At 38.5% G+C, this 17,110-nt stretch overlaps 1 protein-coding gene across 1 annotated transcript; it reads left to right on the top strand.

Annotated features, from left to right (window-relative positions):
- The first annotated feature begins 2,084 nt into the window (after positions 1-2,084).
- Positions 2,085-14,990, top strand: si:ch73-335m24.2 (protein eva-1 homolog C). The gene is made up of 8 exons (XM_060831985.1): positions 2,085-2,119; positions 3,839-4,038; positions 8,210-8,333; positions 9,018-9,170; positions 10,701-10,844; positions 11,261-11,332; positions 13,233-13,325; positions 14,617-14,990. The coding sequence occupies exons 1-8, from the start codon at positions 2,113-2,115 to the stop codon at positions 14,988-14,990; spliced, it is 1,167 nt and encodes a 388-aa protein (XP_060687968.1). The 5' UTR covers positions 2,085-2,112.
- The last annotated feature ends 2,120 nt before the right edge of the window (positions 14,991-17,110 follow it).

The raw sequence follows: 17,110 nt of genomic DNA, 5'->3' as shown, positions 1-17,110 counted from the left end.
GCTACTATCAAACCAAAAAGAAGTTCTGTCTATTATGTAAGTTAGTCAGGCGATATATGAAGTTCTGTGTTGGTGTGCTGCAGGCTATACATTCTAATGACTGGCGAATCAAAACAAACAACACAATCACAACAGGTGAAGTAATAACTGTATTCAACTAGCCCATATTTACAAAACACAGAACACATAGTCCAACATTACATTTGATTCTGTGATTGGATAGCCCTTATTGTATAATCCTGGATGTGCTAAGTAAAACAGTGAAAGACAATTTAAGATTATCAGTTAGACTTCCAATCCAAGGGCGCATTACACTCACTAGAAGCTATGTACCTGTATATTATTACATAGGGTCTTGCTCTCTGCAAGTCGAGAGAATACTTTTTTTAATGAACAAAAGCACTGGGGCAAATTTTCACTGGTAGGCTCATTGCAATGCTTTGAAAAATCAGAATTTACTTGTCTTTTTCGCAATTCAAACAAAATAAAAATCAGAGGGTAATTACTCCCTGATGTCTGCCTCAAGGAATACCTTGACCAATTCGAGTCCTGTCATCAACTAATCAGTACTCATTTCTCACCTGTTATAAATTGTTATTTCCTTTGCAATATGTTATTCATGAATCTGTCTTGGTAGATGCAAGGAAAAAAGCTTCACATTATGTTTCTTTCTTCACCAATAATCAAGTTCTGTATTAGCAGGAGAATAGAAGAGGTTATTGTTATGATGGGTTAATTAAACGCTACAAGGGTCTTTTGATACAGCACTACTGCCCTTACCTCGGGGATAGAACACTGTGGTTCAAATTTGACTGGCACCAGGGATGTGTCATAAAATTTCTGAACAGATTGATTTAACATAAAACTAGAGCTGCATCAAATGGAGCTGAAGTCATTCAAGGTACTCAATAGAATTAATTAAACAGTAAATAATAAAGTTTGGCTGGTATATCTGATTAAAAACATAACTTACCGTTAATAGTAGAGCATAAAAAGTTTAGAAGGAATTTCTAATGCAACCAATGATTAGAACTTAGAATACATCACTGCACGTGAAACTAATTTAATCATCATATTTGTGAAAAATATGACGGTATGAGAGGGAAGAGCCAGTAGATAGCTCTGATACAAGGGCTGGTTGGATGTTCTCCTCAAGAGAGGGAAAAGATAGGTGGAAATCAGAAAGGAACTAGATGGCCTGGGCAAGTCCAAGATTGATCTTACCTGCCCATCATGGGAACAGTCAGGAGACAGATCAGAGCACAACTGTCCATTGTATCCAGGTGGCTGGTACAGCAGTATGAGTTTATTTGGGAGGAACACATGCCAGCTGCAGCTGCTGGGGAAATGAAAGACAAACGTTGTTGTGGAGGAGCATGATGAAAATGCTCTCCAGTGGACGGCTAGTTTCCATGGAAACATGATGAATGTATTTTGCACTGATCTGAGATTTCCACACCCTGCTAAAACAAAAATATCACCACTTAATTTTACATGTCACTAAAATTATTCAGGATTGAGGGAGAGAAAATTTGAGACGCAACACTGGTTAAGTATACATTGTGTGCCCCAGATCAACTGAGAGGAAGATAGTCATTGCAGCAATATGGACATCAGGGCCAATCACCTACCCCTTCCCTGTTGACCACCCTATACGCCGTTAATCCACCACCCAAACCCCTCACATGCCTGGCACCCTGCATCCCACACACCTTAAACCCTACCTACCTAGTTCCTCACCCATATGGCACATCTATTCCTCACCCATTTGAAAATCTACCCTTTCACCCATCTGGCATTCTAACTAATCACCTACCTGCCACCCTCCCTCAAGTATCTGCCATCCTAATCCCTCACCCTCGCACTCCAATTTGCCACCCACCTGCCTCTCTACCCCTCACTCATCCTATCCACTAATATCAAATACTGCCCTCCACTAATCCACCTGGCACAATAATTCATTAGGGATTAATGCTGGCACCACAACTGTTTACAATGCATACTAATGATTTGGAGGAAGGAAGTGAATGTAGCCGAATTTGCAGACAACGCAAAATGGGTGGAAAGGCAGGTTGCAAGAGGGATACCAACTGCTTACAGAGAGATGTTGATATGTTAAGTAAGTGGGCAAAAAGTTGACAAATAGTGTATAATGTAGGAAAACGCAATGTCGTTCACTTTGGAAGGGAGAACAAGAGAACAGAATATTACCTAAATGAAGAAAAGCCACAGAAAGCTGTAAGACAAAGGGACTTGGAGGGGGGAGGGGGTGTACTTGTACATGAAACCCAGAAAGTTAGCACAAAGGTGCAGCAGATAATCAGGAAAGCTAATGGTATGTTGTCCCTTATTTGAAATCAGTTAGAGTATGAGATTAGGGAAGTCTTAGTGCAAATGTACAATGTGCTGGTGAGACTAATCTGGAGTACTATGTAGAGTTTTGTTCCCCTTATTTAAGGGAAGATATTGTTTCCTTGCAGGCAGTTGAGAAAAGATTCACTTGGATGATTCCAGTTATGGGGGGAATTGCCTAATGAACAAAGGTTAAACTCTACCCACTGGAACTTAGAACATAGAAAAATGAGAGATGATCAATTTGTAACATATCAGATTCATAAGGGTCTTGACAAAGTAAATGCTGAGATGATGTCTCCCCTCATGGGAGAGTTTAGGACCAGATGACGTAGTCTCAGAATAAAGGGATACCAATTCAAATCTGAGATGAGGAGGAATTTCCTCTATCAAAGGATTGAGTGTCGCTGGAAGTCTTTGCCACAAAGAATTGTGGGGGCAGTGTCGTTGTGTATGGTTAAGGCTGAAATAGATAGATTCTTGATCAATACGGGAATCAAGGGCTATGACTAAAATACAGGAAAGCAGACGTGAGGAATATTGGATCAGTCATTCTTTTCTTGAAATGTGGAGCAGGCTTGAGGAGTTGACTCCTGTTCCTATTTCTTAAGGTGTTATGCTTTTACTCTCACCTACCTGCCACTCACTTCCTCACCAATCTGGCAATCTACTCACCAATCACTTGCCACATTACTTCTCACTCTACCTCTCACCCAGCTGCTACTCTACCGCTAATCAATATTCAGTTCTTCTATTTTCCTGCCAAAATTCATAAACTCACATTTTCCCACATAACATTCCATCTGTCAAGATTTTGCTTTACTGTCTGCATCCCTCTGCAGACTCTGTGTCATCCTCACCACTTGCCTTCCCACATATTTTTGTCACATTTCAAAGCCTGCAATAGTACAATCACTTTCGTCAACCAATTCATTTAAATCTACTGTAAAGAATTGTGGCCCCAGCACCGATCCTTGTGGTATTCCACTGGTTTCTGATCACCATCCTGAAAGTGCACACTCCTCCTGAAATAAAGTAGGGTTAACCCCTTTAAAGGAGGGAAAATATTTCAACTGCAACAAGTGTAGTGGCTGAAACATGAGCCTCTGATTGGAATCAAACAGTATCCTGGATTCAGAGCAACAGTGGGAGTGATCTGGAAAGCTTAGACTAAAAAACACCTCCACTGAGCTGGAGTAAGACTAATGCTGGGATTTGAAAACAAAATGTGAACCCTTTTATTGGTGATAGAATGTTGGTGAAATTGAAAATATTTGTTATGTCAATTTACAAAATGATGGTGCAGAGACTGTTTTAACAATGTACCTAAGATCCCAAGAGCAGGTGTGGTAGGAATGTGACAGGAATGTGTAATTTAAAATACAGGCTGATTGTATAAAATATTAGTTTAAATGACGTGCGTAATTCACAACTTTAATGATAGGTCTACCACTCAGTCTGTCAGTAATCAATTTTCATTCTCTAGGATACCTTCTAAAAATTCTACAGAACCACACAGCTCATGCGTGTGATGGAGATCGCCTGACAGTAAGCTGTCCACCTCAGACATCTATTAGCATTCTGTCTGCTTTCTATGGTCGCCGTATTCCCAGTGAATATCTGTGTCCCGGTAGAACGAACTCTTCTGCTGAAAGCACCAATTGTGCTGCCCTCACTGCTATACCGGTGGGTTATGTAAATTTCATCCAGGTTGAAAATGCAAATTAATCGCTTATAAATACTGTTTCTAAATTTGCAGATCTCATCAAATTTGAGGTTTTCAAAATCAAATTAACAAGGGGAAGTTAATGTTTGCAGAATGAGAATAACATTGGCAAATGAATTTCAACATAGCAAAGTGTAGGGTACTGCGGTTTGACAAGATAAATAAGGAGATCACATTTTATTTGGGAAGTAAGAATCGAAATGGCCTGAGAAATCCGGGAGTACAGGAATACAAGCATGCAACTCACTGCAAATAGAAGAAAACAAACAAAACACTGGGGCTTACTTCTAGAGGAAAGGAATTGACAATTATCTAAGATGTGCTACATATGTTGAGATGAAAAGTGTCTACATTTTATCTGTAGACTTTAATAATTTTAAGAGTTTGAATTTTAGAATAGTGGCATATGGGGATTGGTACTTTTTTATAAGTATTCCAAAGAAAAACTAGATCAGATATTCTTTCTGGAACAGTGACGAAATCCAGTAAGTATCAGAGAACAGGAACGCTTGGAATGTTAATGGAAGATTATTTTACTGTACTGGCTTGTGACCGGGAGTCTAAACATTGAAGACCATTGGCTTGCTTTTGGTTCAGGATAACTAAGTATTGATTTTGGCCTAGAAAACCCCAAGATTAAATGTTTTGGGTAGTTCAGTGGAAACTCGACTAGAATCAAAAGTAACTATAGTTTCTCTCAAAAAAAAGGAATATAGCACAAGAAACCGCAGTTACTTCGATGTAGAAATTTAGCTTGTAAAGCTTCCAGACTGGGAGCATTTAGTTAGAAATTTATCGGACATATGAAGCTGAGAAAGTCTGGGCTCACAGCTGTGAGAGTATTAATGCGAAAAGACTTCACAGCTCACAGGAAGAAACTGGGCAGAATCACATATCCAATCTTATAGATTTGAAACAATTTCTCTGAATTTGAATTGCTGTTAAATGGTCACATTGGGATAGATGGAAATGTTGTTCTGCAGGGTGTTTTCAGATATTATTCTTTTATGTTCTAAAGGTTGTTTCTTTTTGTTTTTGTTTTTGTGTAATAAATTTAAAGAAACTTATGAAAGCAGTGAATGAGCACCATGTTAACTATATCACACAGATTTTATTTTGAGATCTAACTTCTCCAACAGTAGCATCCCCTGGGATCATAACAAAGTAATGAACCTTGGTTAAATATACTTGCAGTAAAATGTGAGGTCTGCAGATGCTGGAGATCAGAGCTGAAAATGTGTTGCTGGTTAAAGTGCAGCAGGTCAGGCAGCATCCAAGGAACAGGAAATTCGATGTTTCGGACATAAGCCCTTCATTCCTGATGAAGGGCTTATGCCCGAAATGTTGAATTTCCTGTTCCTTGGATGCTGTCTGACCTGCTGCGCTTTAACCAGCAACACATTTTCAGCTCTAAATATACTTGCAGTATTGTGTACAATTCTGTTTGTCATTGTGTGGAAAACATATAAAGGAACTGAAGAGGGTGTAAAAAAGATTTAGGAGAATGAGGTTATAACTATCATAAAATAACCAATGGTTTTGGTCTCCTTGTAGAAGCTGAGGATTGATTTAATTAAATAACTTTGAAACCATGAAAGATCTTGATCTAGTAGATGGAGTGGGAGAATGTTTCCTCTTCTAGAAAAAGCAAAACAAGATCTAGAATATAGTTACCAAAAAAAAATTAAAGGGGGAATTCAGAAGTCACATCTTTAGCTAGAGATGGATGATGATGTGAAAATTGAGGTGAATAGTATAATGAAGTTAAGAGGAAACTAAATAAACAAACCTGGGCAAATACTTGAGTTTTGTCATAAAATTTAAGATCTGACCATTTTGTGATATTGCTGTCTCCATAGGGAAACTGTAAGTAATGTCAGTTCATTAATGGCCATCTGCTACGAATGGACCTGTTAATCTTCTCTTGGTGCAATACAAAAAGAATGACTAGGACAGAATAGAATTCTTGTTTACACTGCATTTCAGAAATTAAGACTGAAAGATTTCTGACACATTCTTTGAAAGTTCAGAAGTTGAGTTTGAGGAGCTTTCAGCAATTTGATAATCTCATGTTTGTCCATCATATTCAGGTACGCAGTGAGTCAGCATAGTGTCTAATTGAAGAAAATAGCACTGAATACATATTTCAGGACAATGTGGGAATTCAACTTTAACAAAGAAGATTGGTGTCATAATAAAAGAAAACAGATTTGGCTGAAAATGATTAAAATAGGATATGAAGAAAAACTAAACACTTTCTTCATGATGATAGCGTTGGATGTTTTTGATGTAGTCTATAATGAGTGTTGTTGTGAGACCCCAGTTCAAAGGAATATGTTGAAATTGATGAAAGTTTGGACTGTCAGTCTGGTGATTACATTAAGAATTGCATTCCAAAAGAGGAAGCATTTGCTAAATCAGATTTAGGTAAATTGCACTCTTGAATTAAAGAAATTTGCTTGTAATGGCAGGTAAAGCCCAGAGTTAGAAACCAAACTTATAGACATGTTCATTGGAGTCATAAAGAACAATAAACTAGGCCATGCTTTTGAGAAAAGTCAATAATCTGACACGGCAGAAAACCAATGATGTAGCCAAGGCCATAGAAATGGCTGGAAAAGATAGTTACAAATTACAAAGGAATTCCTTTAAAGGCAGGAAGAATTCCTGTAAATCAGAAACAAAAAAACAAAGTTTCTGGAAAAACTCAGCAGGGCTGGCAGTATATTTGGAGTTCTGAAAGGATTTCTTTTTCTTGTGCTGACAGAGGAAGTCCAAAGGATTTTAGTGAATTCCAGGCCACAACAACTAAATCCACAGTAACAGAGTCAGCACATTACATGCCAGTATTGCCATGGTGGTCAACAAGCATTTAAAAGTTTGTGACAGAGTTAGTTGAGGAAAGATGGAGAGCACAGCATTTGAAAAATATTTGGATAGTTACATGGGTAGGAAAGATTTAGAGGGATATGGGCCAAACACAGGCAAATGGGGTTCTAGTTCCGTTTAGAAAACCTGTTCAGCATGGATGAGTTGGGACAAAGCTCCTGTTTCTGTGCTGTATGTCTCTATGACTTGTGTGGGCTACAAACAATGGCTTGGACAGCTTGCGTTGAATGGCATATTGCTTTGCCATCTATTTTACTTAACCTATATAATTCCATGCAAAACAAAATACCAAAGAGGAATTTTACTCTCACAGTTTCTATTAATTAAACTGAAATAATGTAAAATTGTTATTTATGGAGTAGAGGAGATTTTAGTTTGCAATATTCCTTCCTTGAAAGGATAAGATTTATTTGTTGATAGGAGCTATGCCCAAAATTTGTAGCAGCTAATGAAATGATCATCCACACCTACTAAGCTGAGATTCACTGCCTGACAAATTCAGATGCCTTCCTGCAAATGCAGTGGCAGTGACGAGATACAATGAAGCAGCAGGGAAGGCAATGGAAGCTGAGAATGTTCAGCCTGGGATGGAACCAATCAGCAGCATTTTTAAAGAACACACTCTTTCCACATATGTGCTCAAAATCACTTTTGTCTTTTTCTCTATTAAGTCCTTGTCTTATTATTAATTATATTATTAATTATTGTATATTATATTATTTATAGTATATATTTATATTATTTATATAATAATCATTATATTATAAATAAATCTATTATTAATGCCCTCCCATCAAGGCCACGTGATCACAGATATCTATGCACTTGGATAAAAATATGCATGATAGTTTGCATGGTGCCCTTCACTGTAGGAATTAATGAAATTTTAATGATATTGTTTCAGCAATCTTTAAACAATACCTAAAAATGATATTTCTGATGCAATGCGAGTTTTTTGCTGTCAGGGGTATCGCATTAAAAACATTTGTTATGAATTAGCTCAACCGCATCAAATTTGCTGAGAAATCACAACGTGTGCTGAGTGCTGCTGAGGATCCTGGCACATAATGTAACTGGGAAACACTTGGAAACATGGGTTTCTCTATTGTGGCTCACTTCAAGTGGAATCTTCCTGGAAAAAAATGAGAAAATGTTATTTATCCAGTGGGCAGTTCATTGCATCATGATCATTTTGTTTCTTCATGTACCACACAGAGTAAACAGTATTTGTTCTTCTTGCAGAAAGTGTATGATGAGTGTCAAAACCTACGCTCCTGCCAGTTTTCAGTCAACAGTCGGGTTTTTGGACTTGATCCCTGTCCTGGGACCAACAAATATCTGATTGTTTCATATAAATGTAAGCCTGGTAAGTACAAACCCAGATAACGTGTTTTAGCAAGGCACATAATGGTACCATAATTAGAGTGCGGATGGAGAAGAATGGTTACAATACTACTGTTGTGAAATGTTAATAAGCATATTGCTTTGGGGTTTACACATAAGAAAATCATAATGTGAATATCAAAGAAACCTGATTTCAAACATGACTATGCCTATTCCCTAGGAATATTCCTCACAGTTTAATTGCATACAAATCAGCCTGAAATTTCCGCAAGGTGTATTCCAATTACCAATCGCAATAACTTCAGCAGAAAATTATTGGAAACCCTGGAGAAATGACTTCAATGGAAATTCTACCTCATTGTGTTTTTTTTCTGTAAAAAATGTTTCTCGAGTCTCACACAGGCCTGCTTTTGATCTCTTCCTCTTCCCCAGCTGCATGCTTCAGCCCAGTATTTGGAGGCAAGGATCAAATTTCCATTGGCACATGTGATACACATTTTAACTGGTTCCCCCATCCGTGCAACCCTCTCTCTGTCTACCACACTGCTTGGCTAACTTGAAGTCTTCGGTGAGCCATAATGTCCTTCATTTAAATTAGCCACAGCATGGAGTTTAGATCACAACAAATGGGCACAGATTCATTACTTGGTCCAAACCCCATCCCTGTTTTCCAGCTTCATCCAGTTTTTCTTCTTTTATGTTACAGATGGACACAAAAGCAAGCTTGCATGTGAAAACGAAGAATTACAACTCCAGTGTCAGAACCAAACCATCCTTGTCCTATATGCTGCAAGTTTTGGACGAGTCCTCCATGGGAATATGGAATGCCCCTCTGTGAATAGTACAACGCCAGATATTGGTGAGCACATTGGCAGGTGTTCCCAATTTGTTGAATATTTCTAGCACTTCCATAGAATCCCTACAGTGCGGAAATAGGTCACTTGGCCCAACAAGTCCACACCGACCCTCCGAAGAGTATCCCACCCAGAGCCATTCCCCTACCCTATAACCCTATATTTCTCCTGACTAATGCGCCTAGCCTACACATCTCTGATCACTATGTGCAATCGAGATGGCCAATTTACCTAATCAGCACATCCTTGGACAGTGGGAGGGAACTTTCTGCTTTTGTTTCAGATTTCCAGTATCGGCGTCATTTTAGTTCTTATTTTTGTTCAGCTATCACAAGACACTTTCCAGCAAATATAACTGACCACCAAATGCAAGAACCATGAGTTCATCTATGTTTATTAGCCCAATCAGCTAACTCAGCATATTCTGGGAACTGAGATCTGAAATCCTTTTGATTTCTGTATTTAATGATAACCAAAGTAACAGCGTTAACGATTTCATGATCTGAGAGCTCATTATTAATTTATTAACTATCATTTGGAATTAAGGTAAAAATACTAGGTGATGGCAAACATGTAACCATCATCAATTGTTCTTAAAAAAAAATTTGGTTCACTAATATACTTCAGGGAAGGAAACTGCTCTCTTTGCCTGGCCTGGCCTACATGTAACTCCAGACCCATTGGATTATGGTTGAATTTTAACAGCTCTGAAATAACCTAGAAAGCCAATTTGGTCAAGGGCAATTAGGGACGAGCAAACAAATGCTGGCCTTGCAGGCAAATTCCATATCCTATGTAAGAATTTCAAAAAATGTTTTTAAGTGTAACATTAATTGCACTGCTTTTTATTCCCTATTATTTTGTCACAGCTATTGTTCATCAATGAGGTAAGGAAATAAATGTTAAATTAAATGGATGTATTTTCATTGACAAATAGTTAAGTGTTGCTATCATTTTAGAAGTATAAAGGCTTGGCAAACATGAAAGAGGAGAATATTCGGTGAAATTGAGAGAACGGTTTGAATTCGCATTGCCAGTACGATAGTTAATTTTAGATCCTAAGATCAAAGTAGAGAAAGGAGGCCATTCACTCCATCCCTCCAGAAAACACATAAGCACTTGTAGAGATAGGACTTAAAATGCAAACACAGAAACATAGAAAATAGCAGCAGGAGTAGGCCATTCATCTGTTGACCTGTTCCACTGTTCAATGCGATCATGGCTCACCATCCAATTTTGTACCCTATTCCCGCAGTCTCCCCCTACCCTTTGATGCCTTCATATGTAGGTCCTACCATCCCAAGGATCAGTTTGGTAAACCTTCATTGCACTCCCTCCATAGCCACAACAGCCTTCCTCAGTTAAAGGAGCCGAAAACTGCACACAATTCTCTAAGTGTAGCCTCATCATGGCCCTGTACAATTACACAGCAAGTCCCCCTTCCTCCTGTACTCGTATCCTTTCACGATTAGGGGCCATGTATTTGATGAAAATCAGATGGTACAATTGTTTGAATAACTTTTGTTCTTTTTAAGAGTGCTTGTCACCTATAGCTCTGAAACAAGTGTCATCGAGGTGTCATGGCAAACCGAATTGTTCCATCATTGCCAGTGTTCTGAGTTTTGGTGATCCCTGTTTCCCTGGAGTCCGCAAACAACTGCAAGTATCATACACATGCGGTAAGAAAATCAAAGACTTAGATGTATTACTCATAAAAGAGAGATTATGCAGGGCATAGATAGGGTGAATATTCAAAGTCTTTTTCCCAGGGCAGGGAAGTCTAAAACTGGAGGGCAGAGGTTTAAGGTGAGATGCGAAAAGGGACCTGAAGGTCACACAAAGGGCGATGCATGTTCAAACAAGCTGCTAAATGAAAAGGTAATATTCTAACACTTAAAAGGCATCTGGATGGGTAAATGAATAGGAAGGGTTTGGAAGATGTGGGCCAAACATTAGCAAATGGGGCTAGATTAATTTAGGATATCTGGTCGGTGTGGATGAGTTGGACCAAAGGGTCTGTTTCCATGCTGTACAGCTCTATGATTCTAGATAAATTAAAAATATTACTTTAATTATCTGTATTTTCTAATTACAGTTCCAAAAAAGCTGTTTGAAGAAACTGGCCCAGGAGCAGTGAAGCCATTCCTAATATCGGATTACACTCATGGTACACATTCAAATATTCGTCTGTTTCATGGAATTGAGTAAAATATATACGTCGCAAGTAAACCAGTTACTGAAAAAAAAACACTTCTACATTATCGTATTTATTTTTTTAGTGGTGTTGTTACACTTTGAAAACTAAAGAACTATTTGAACCAACAACAAATGGCTCTTTTTGTAAAATATTAGCCTCCTCCAAAGCACAGTAAACTACCAAATATAACTGGTAATTGTCAAAAACACTTAAAATTGAGCCATACAGTTTTCTACCAGAATACTGTATCATTGAGTGAGTTCTCCTCCAAGTTGAAAATCACTTCATGCTGGTCTAGCTAGCAATGCCTTCATCTTGTAGTGAATAAATTAAAAAAAACACAGGGAAGTCATTTTAACTTATTGTGCAAGTACGATATTCCAAAAACAAGAATAAAGGTCCCAGATTGGACTACATAATTAATTGATCTCAGTTAAGTCAAAAATAAGGTACTACAATTGACCTCTGCAAGCAAGCCTGTACCTGGGAGATGAAAGTTTGGTCAGGCCTCCCAGAGGGAATCACTACAAAGTATGCATGTATAGACAATGGGTGAGATCAGCCATAATATCTTCTGTTGAAAGTTGTACAGTCTAGAGTACTCTAGAATGGCCTCATTCGTGATGAAGAGCTTTTGCCCAAAATGACGAATTTTCTACTCCTCAGAGGCTGCCTGACCTGCTGTGCTTTTCCAGTACCACTCTAATCTAGACTCTGATCTCCAGCATCTGTAGTCCTCACTTTTGCCCAGTCTAGAGTAGTCGCTGAAGAGGAGATGATAAAAATAGGATTCTTGAGCAAAGCATTTTAAGGAGGCCGTTGTTTGTGTTCCATGAGGAGCCAGTGCCTTCAGAAGAGAATTGGAGAGAATTAGAAACAAATTTTAAAAATTCATGTCAAGAAACTCATGTACAGATCATTTCAGCGATGGCATTCTCAGAGCCTGCTGACATCTATTGAAGAATGCATACTTGGTGAGATAGTCAGGTGCAAAATCAAGTTGCATCTTGGGAAGCAGCAGACTTCAGAGAGAATAAAAATACAGACCATAAATGACCAAAATAGACATTTTATGAGTTAGGCAAGAATAACCATGAGAACAAATCTAAAAAATACAGACATAGTTGTGTGTGGAAATTTCACTGATTTAGTAATCAACAGAAACAAGTGAAATTTAAATCCAATTAATAAATCTGGAAAATAAAGCCTGTCCCAGTCATGATGACAATGGAACCACTGTCAGTTGTTGTAGAAACCTACCTGGCTCACTGACGTCCTTTATGGAAGAAATTATGTCACCCTGACTGAATCTGGTCTGCATGTGATTGACTAACTGCCCTCTGAAATGATGCGGCAAGTCACTCAGTTCAAGGACAATTAGAGATCAGTAACAAATACTGGCCTTTCCAGAGGGGCCCACATTCTATTAAAGATTAAAAAAAAGAATCTTGGTTATAAATATATGTGCAATTCCTGAGGAAATTATGAAAATGTGTTTGCTACAACAAATGGAAATATATATTGACAAACTGCAGAAATTGGAAACGATGACTCAATTCTATAAAACCTTTGCCTTCAAAATTATTCTGTGTGAACAGTCGGGCACACGTCCAATATGCAATAAGCAATGCATCTGTTATCTTAAAGAGAAAGGATAGCAATTGTTTTAACACATTTTACACTGGATACAAATGTGATACTTGACATTTGCAGAGCATAATTCCAAATCCATGCACATTATTTTTATCATTTTCAGCTTAGAATTGGTTGAGACCCATTCGCCACAAAATCCTTTTTCAGCAAAATTCTGCACAGTACAGATAGTCAGTTATGAAAGCACTCTCAGATAGTTTGTACTTATTTACTACAGGTGGTTGGTATAAAGGCCCAAGAATATCTATGCTTTATGCCAAAGATGTCGTGATTGTTAGCAGTTCTCTGGCCACTTTTGCCCACCTTAGGGGTATGTTTCTTTGTGCGGCTGATGTGACTAACAACGCTTTAAAATTAAGAAGACTAAATGCATTTGATAATAATATAATTTACAGTGCTAGTGATTTGAGATTGGTTATTATCAGCTCACTTGCTAACCTTCCTTTTACTTTCACTCATATTTTGAGCTTCCCAGTTATATAAATGAAAATCGTTGAACCAATTAACTTGACTAAACTTGAATGGATCAGCCTTTTTTCTTCATAGATCCGAGACAATCTTTTATTTGAATTTCCACTCCCAAGATCTCACTAACAACTCAGACGTGTGTTAATAATGGCAGAAATTTACAGTTTAAATGAGCACCCTGTCCAGTGCCTGTTTGACCAATTCATTGTAAAGAAAGAACAGGATAAAGTGGGACAGTTGATGAGATTCTGGCTTGACTCTTGCTGTTTGTCATGGAGGTAAATTCATTGAAAACATTAATAACTAATCTCGTTACATTATATGTGGGAAAATCTCCAGACCTTTGGGCTTGATTTTTAACAGGGAAGCAAGGGTTGAGTGTTCATCTTACGTTCAAGGATCTTGGAAGAAGAACCCTGTCTCAGATGTTTAAAAAATATTTAATGCAGGACTTTAGTATAGGTTACATTTTAGTTGCCCTTTGCTCCCAATCTGAGATGCTGGCTGGCTGCTGAGTCTTAGGTCTGCAGCACCTGGCTACGTTTGGGGAATAGAGTGGAAAGAGAAAGGGATAAAAAAAAGGCTGGTGGGAAAAGAGCTTTGAGACTAGAATTTAGTGGAAGTGTGTGAAATGGGAGCTGGGGAATAATCAGGCAGACAGTGGTTAGCTTAGTATGTCAGGGAGAAGTCCCGGTATTTGGCCTGGCCCACCAGCAGTGCTGGAGAGATGCTAATCTCCCAGATCCAACTATTGTTGTGTCCATCCCATTGCCAGGTTTCCTGAGGTCCAAGAAACCCAGGAGACCAGTTTAAAATTAAAATGGATGTAAAATGAGGTATATGCACCCTTATTAAATATTAAATGACCAACCTGCCTCATGAAACAGTTTAATTGTCTCCTGATTGCCTCAACTTAAATTGAAGATGTCCAAGGTCAAGGCAGGTTGGGTCCATGTTTATAAGATTTTGAAGATTTTAAAACACCACCCGGGGGTGTGGTTAAAATTCTCCCATTGATCTCTGGTATACATTTCAGAAATTCTCAGAAAGGCATTTCAAAAGCTAGATGGCTGATAACTTAGTTTACAGTCTGCGTAACAAATTTGATTTTTGCCAAATCTGTTTCAACTCAGGTCTCCCAGAGAAGGCAGCACTATACTTTGTGTCAGGCGTTTGTTCTGGCTTAGTATTCATCCTCTGTGCTATTGGATTTCATATGTTGGTGAGACATGATCTCAGGAAACTCCTCAGAGAGCCAGAAGACAACCAGGAGTGTGAAAATGGACACACCAAGATTTCAGATGACGATGATGACGATGCTTCCTCTGATGTCTCATTTAGACGGTTGACCAGACAGTACAGGACCACAGACAATATCTTCAGCCCTGAGGTAGCAGCTGTAATGGTAGACAGAGTTGAACAGAAAGAACAACGGGATGAGGAAATATGGCTGAATAAAGAGTCCAGTCCCTATGCAATTCAGAACCTGAATCAGCATCCAAACTGAATATAAGAGCTGGGAGGAATTATACTGAAAGATAAAGATGATGTAAACTTGATGATTAAAGTTTGAGAATTTTATGAAATAGACTTGATTGAGTAGTGATGATATTTGAAGAAGACAAATGTTTGAATCTAGTGCGAGAAAAATTATAGAAACCAGGATGTAACTTTCATAGTACTGACCACTGGGTCACCCTTTTCTGTTTCATCACTTCCTTTGCTTTCTTGACTTGAATGTTTTTTCAGGATTTTATTATTTCCTTTATACTGTATCCTTTATTCTGAGGTTAAAGAACCTTCAAAAATAGGAGCAGCAATAGGCCATTTGGTTCACTGAGCCCACTCCACCAATCAATATGATCATTGCTCATCCTTTCTCTCTATATCATAATCCCCCTCTCTCCCCCCATACACCTTTACATATTTAGTTTTTGGAAATATATCTTTAATATCTTATTTATGTTCAAAATATTTGTCACCACAGCCTTCTGCAGCAGAGAATTCCACCTCTGTCCACGAGAACACTTTTCACTGAACAAAGAAAATTCTCCTCATCTCCGCTGAAAAAGACTACTGTTATCCTGAGACTGACTCCTCATTCTAGACAAAGTGAGGACTGCAGATGCTGGAGATCAGAGCTGAAAATGAGTTGCTGGAAAAGCGCAGCAGGTCAGGCAGCCTGTAGAAGGGCTCATGCCCGAAACATCGATTCTCTTGCTCCTTGGATGCTGCCTGACCTGCTGCGCTTTTCCAGCAACACATTTTCAGCTCCTCCGTCTGGACACCAGATTGTCCAGGTCTATCAGAACTTTAACACATTTCAATGTGATCCCCCCTCATTTTTCTAAACTCCACTCAACACAGTCTCAATCACTCCTCAAACAACAAATCTGCTGTGCCAGGAATGAGACTAGTGAATGTTCCTGCACTCCTTCAGTGGAAAGTATATCTTTTCTACAGTAAGGAGACTAAAATTGCACACAATATTGTAATTGCAGTCTCATCAAGATCCTTAAATCTATATTTAAGACTTCCTTGCTCCTGTACTCAAATCTGTTTGCAATGAAGGTTAACTTTTAGCAGGATGGTAGCTGAAATGTTTTCTCTTAAATTGAATGAAGTATGCAAATATGCAACTCTTGGTAAAATTAAACAACAGCTCAAATTCTAACAACAGTTTTGATCCCCTTAACTAATGATAGAAATACTGGCAGTCCAGAGAAAGTTCACTAGGCTGATCTCTGGAATGGAGAGACTATTTTATGACTAGATTTTGAGTAAGTAGGTCCTGTACTCCTTGGAATTTAGAAGAATGAGAGATGACTTTATTGAAATGCATGGGTACTCCAGTTTCCTCGCACAGTCCAAAGATGTTCAGGTCAGGTGAATTGGCCATGCTAAATTGCTCGTAGTGTTAGGTGAAGGGGTATGGGTGGGTTGCGCTTCGGCGGGTCAGTGTGGACTTATTGGGACGAAGAGCCTGTTTCCACACTGCAATTAATCTAATATCTAATAAAATACTATTTGCCTTCCTTACTGTTTGTTTTATCTGCATGCCTGCTTTCAATGACCAGAGTAAAAAGACCTGAAAATGTGTTGCTGGAAAAGCGCAGCAGGTCAGGCAGCATCCAAGGAGCAGGAGAGTCGACGTTTCGGGCATGAGCCCTTTTCCAGCAACACATTTTCAGCTCTGATCTCCAGCATCTGTAGTCCTCACTTTCTCCTAGAGTAAAAAGACACTCATGTACCTTTGAATGTCAACATTTCCCAATCTATCCCTATTTAAATAATTTTGTACTTCCAATTTACTCTACCAGTTCACAACACATTTACAGTTAACCATGTTGTACTGCATCTGCCATCTATTTGCCCACTCAATGTGTCTAAATGGCACTGAAGTCTCCTTACATCCTCTTCATCACTCATACTCCAACCTAGTTTTTTGTTGTTACAAAATTTGAAATGTTTATACTCAATTCTGTCATCCAAATCATTGATTACATATTGTGAATAGCTGGGGCCCCAAGAACTGAACCCTGCAGTTCCCCACGTATCACCATCGTCTGAACATGACCCATTTATTCCTACAGCTTCCTGCCTGCTAATTAATTTTCAATAAATGCC

The sequence above is a fragment of the Hemiscyllium ocellatum genome, chromosome 11 (genome assembly GCF_020745735.1).
Source record: "Hemiscyllium ocellatum isolate sHemOce1 chromosome 11, sHemOce1.pat.X.cur, whole genome shotgun sequence".
NCBI classification, from domain to species: domain Eukaryota; kingdom Metazoa; phylum Chordata; class Chondrichthyes; order Orectolobiformes; family Hemiscylliidae; genus Hemiscyllium; species Hemiscyllium ocellatum.
Note: the sequence above shows the minus strand (reverse complement) of the source record. Positions and strands in the feature narration are given on the sequence as shown.

Excerpts from the sequence above, each read along its gene's own strand:
- si:ch73-335m24.2 (XM_060831985.1), top strand. Across the intron at positions 4,039-8,209 it reads CTGCCCTCACTGCTATACCG|AAAGTGTATGATGAGTGTCA; the intron begins GTGGGTTATGTA and ends TTCTTCTTGCAG. Across the intron at positions 8,334-9,017 it reads TTCATATAAATGTAAGCCTG|ATGGACACAAAAGCAAGCTT; the intron begins GTAAGTACAAAC and ends TTTATGTTACAG.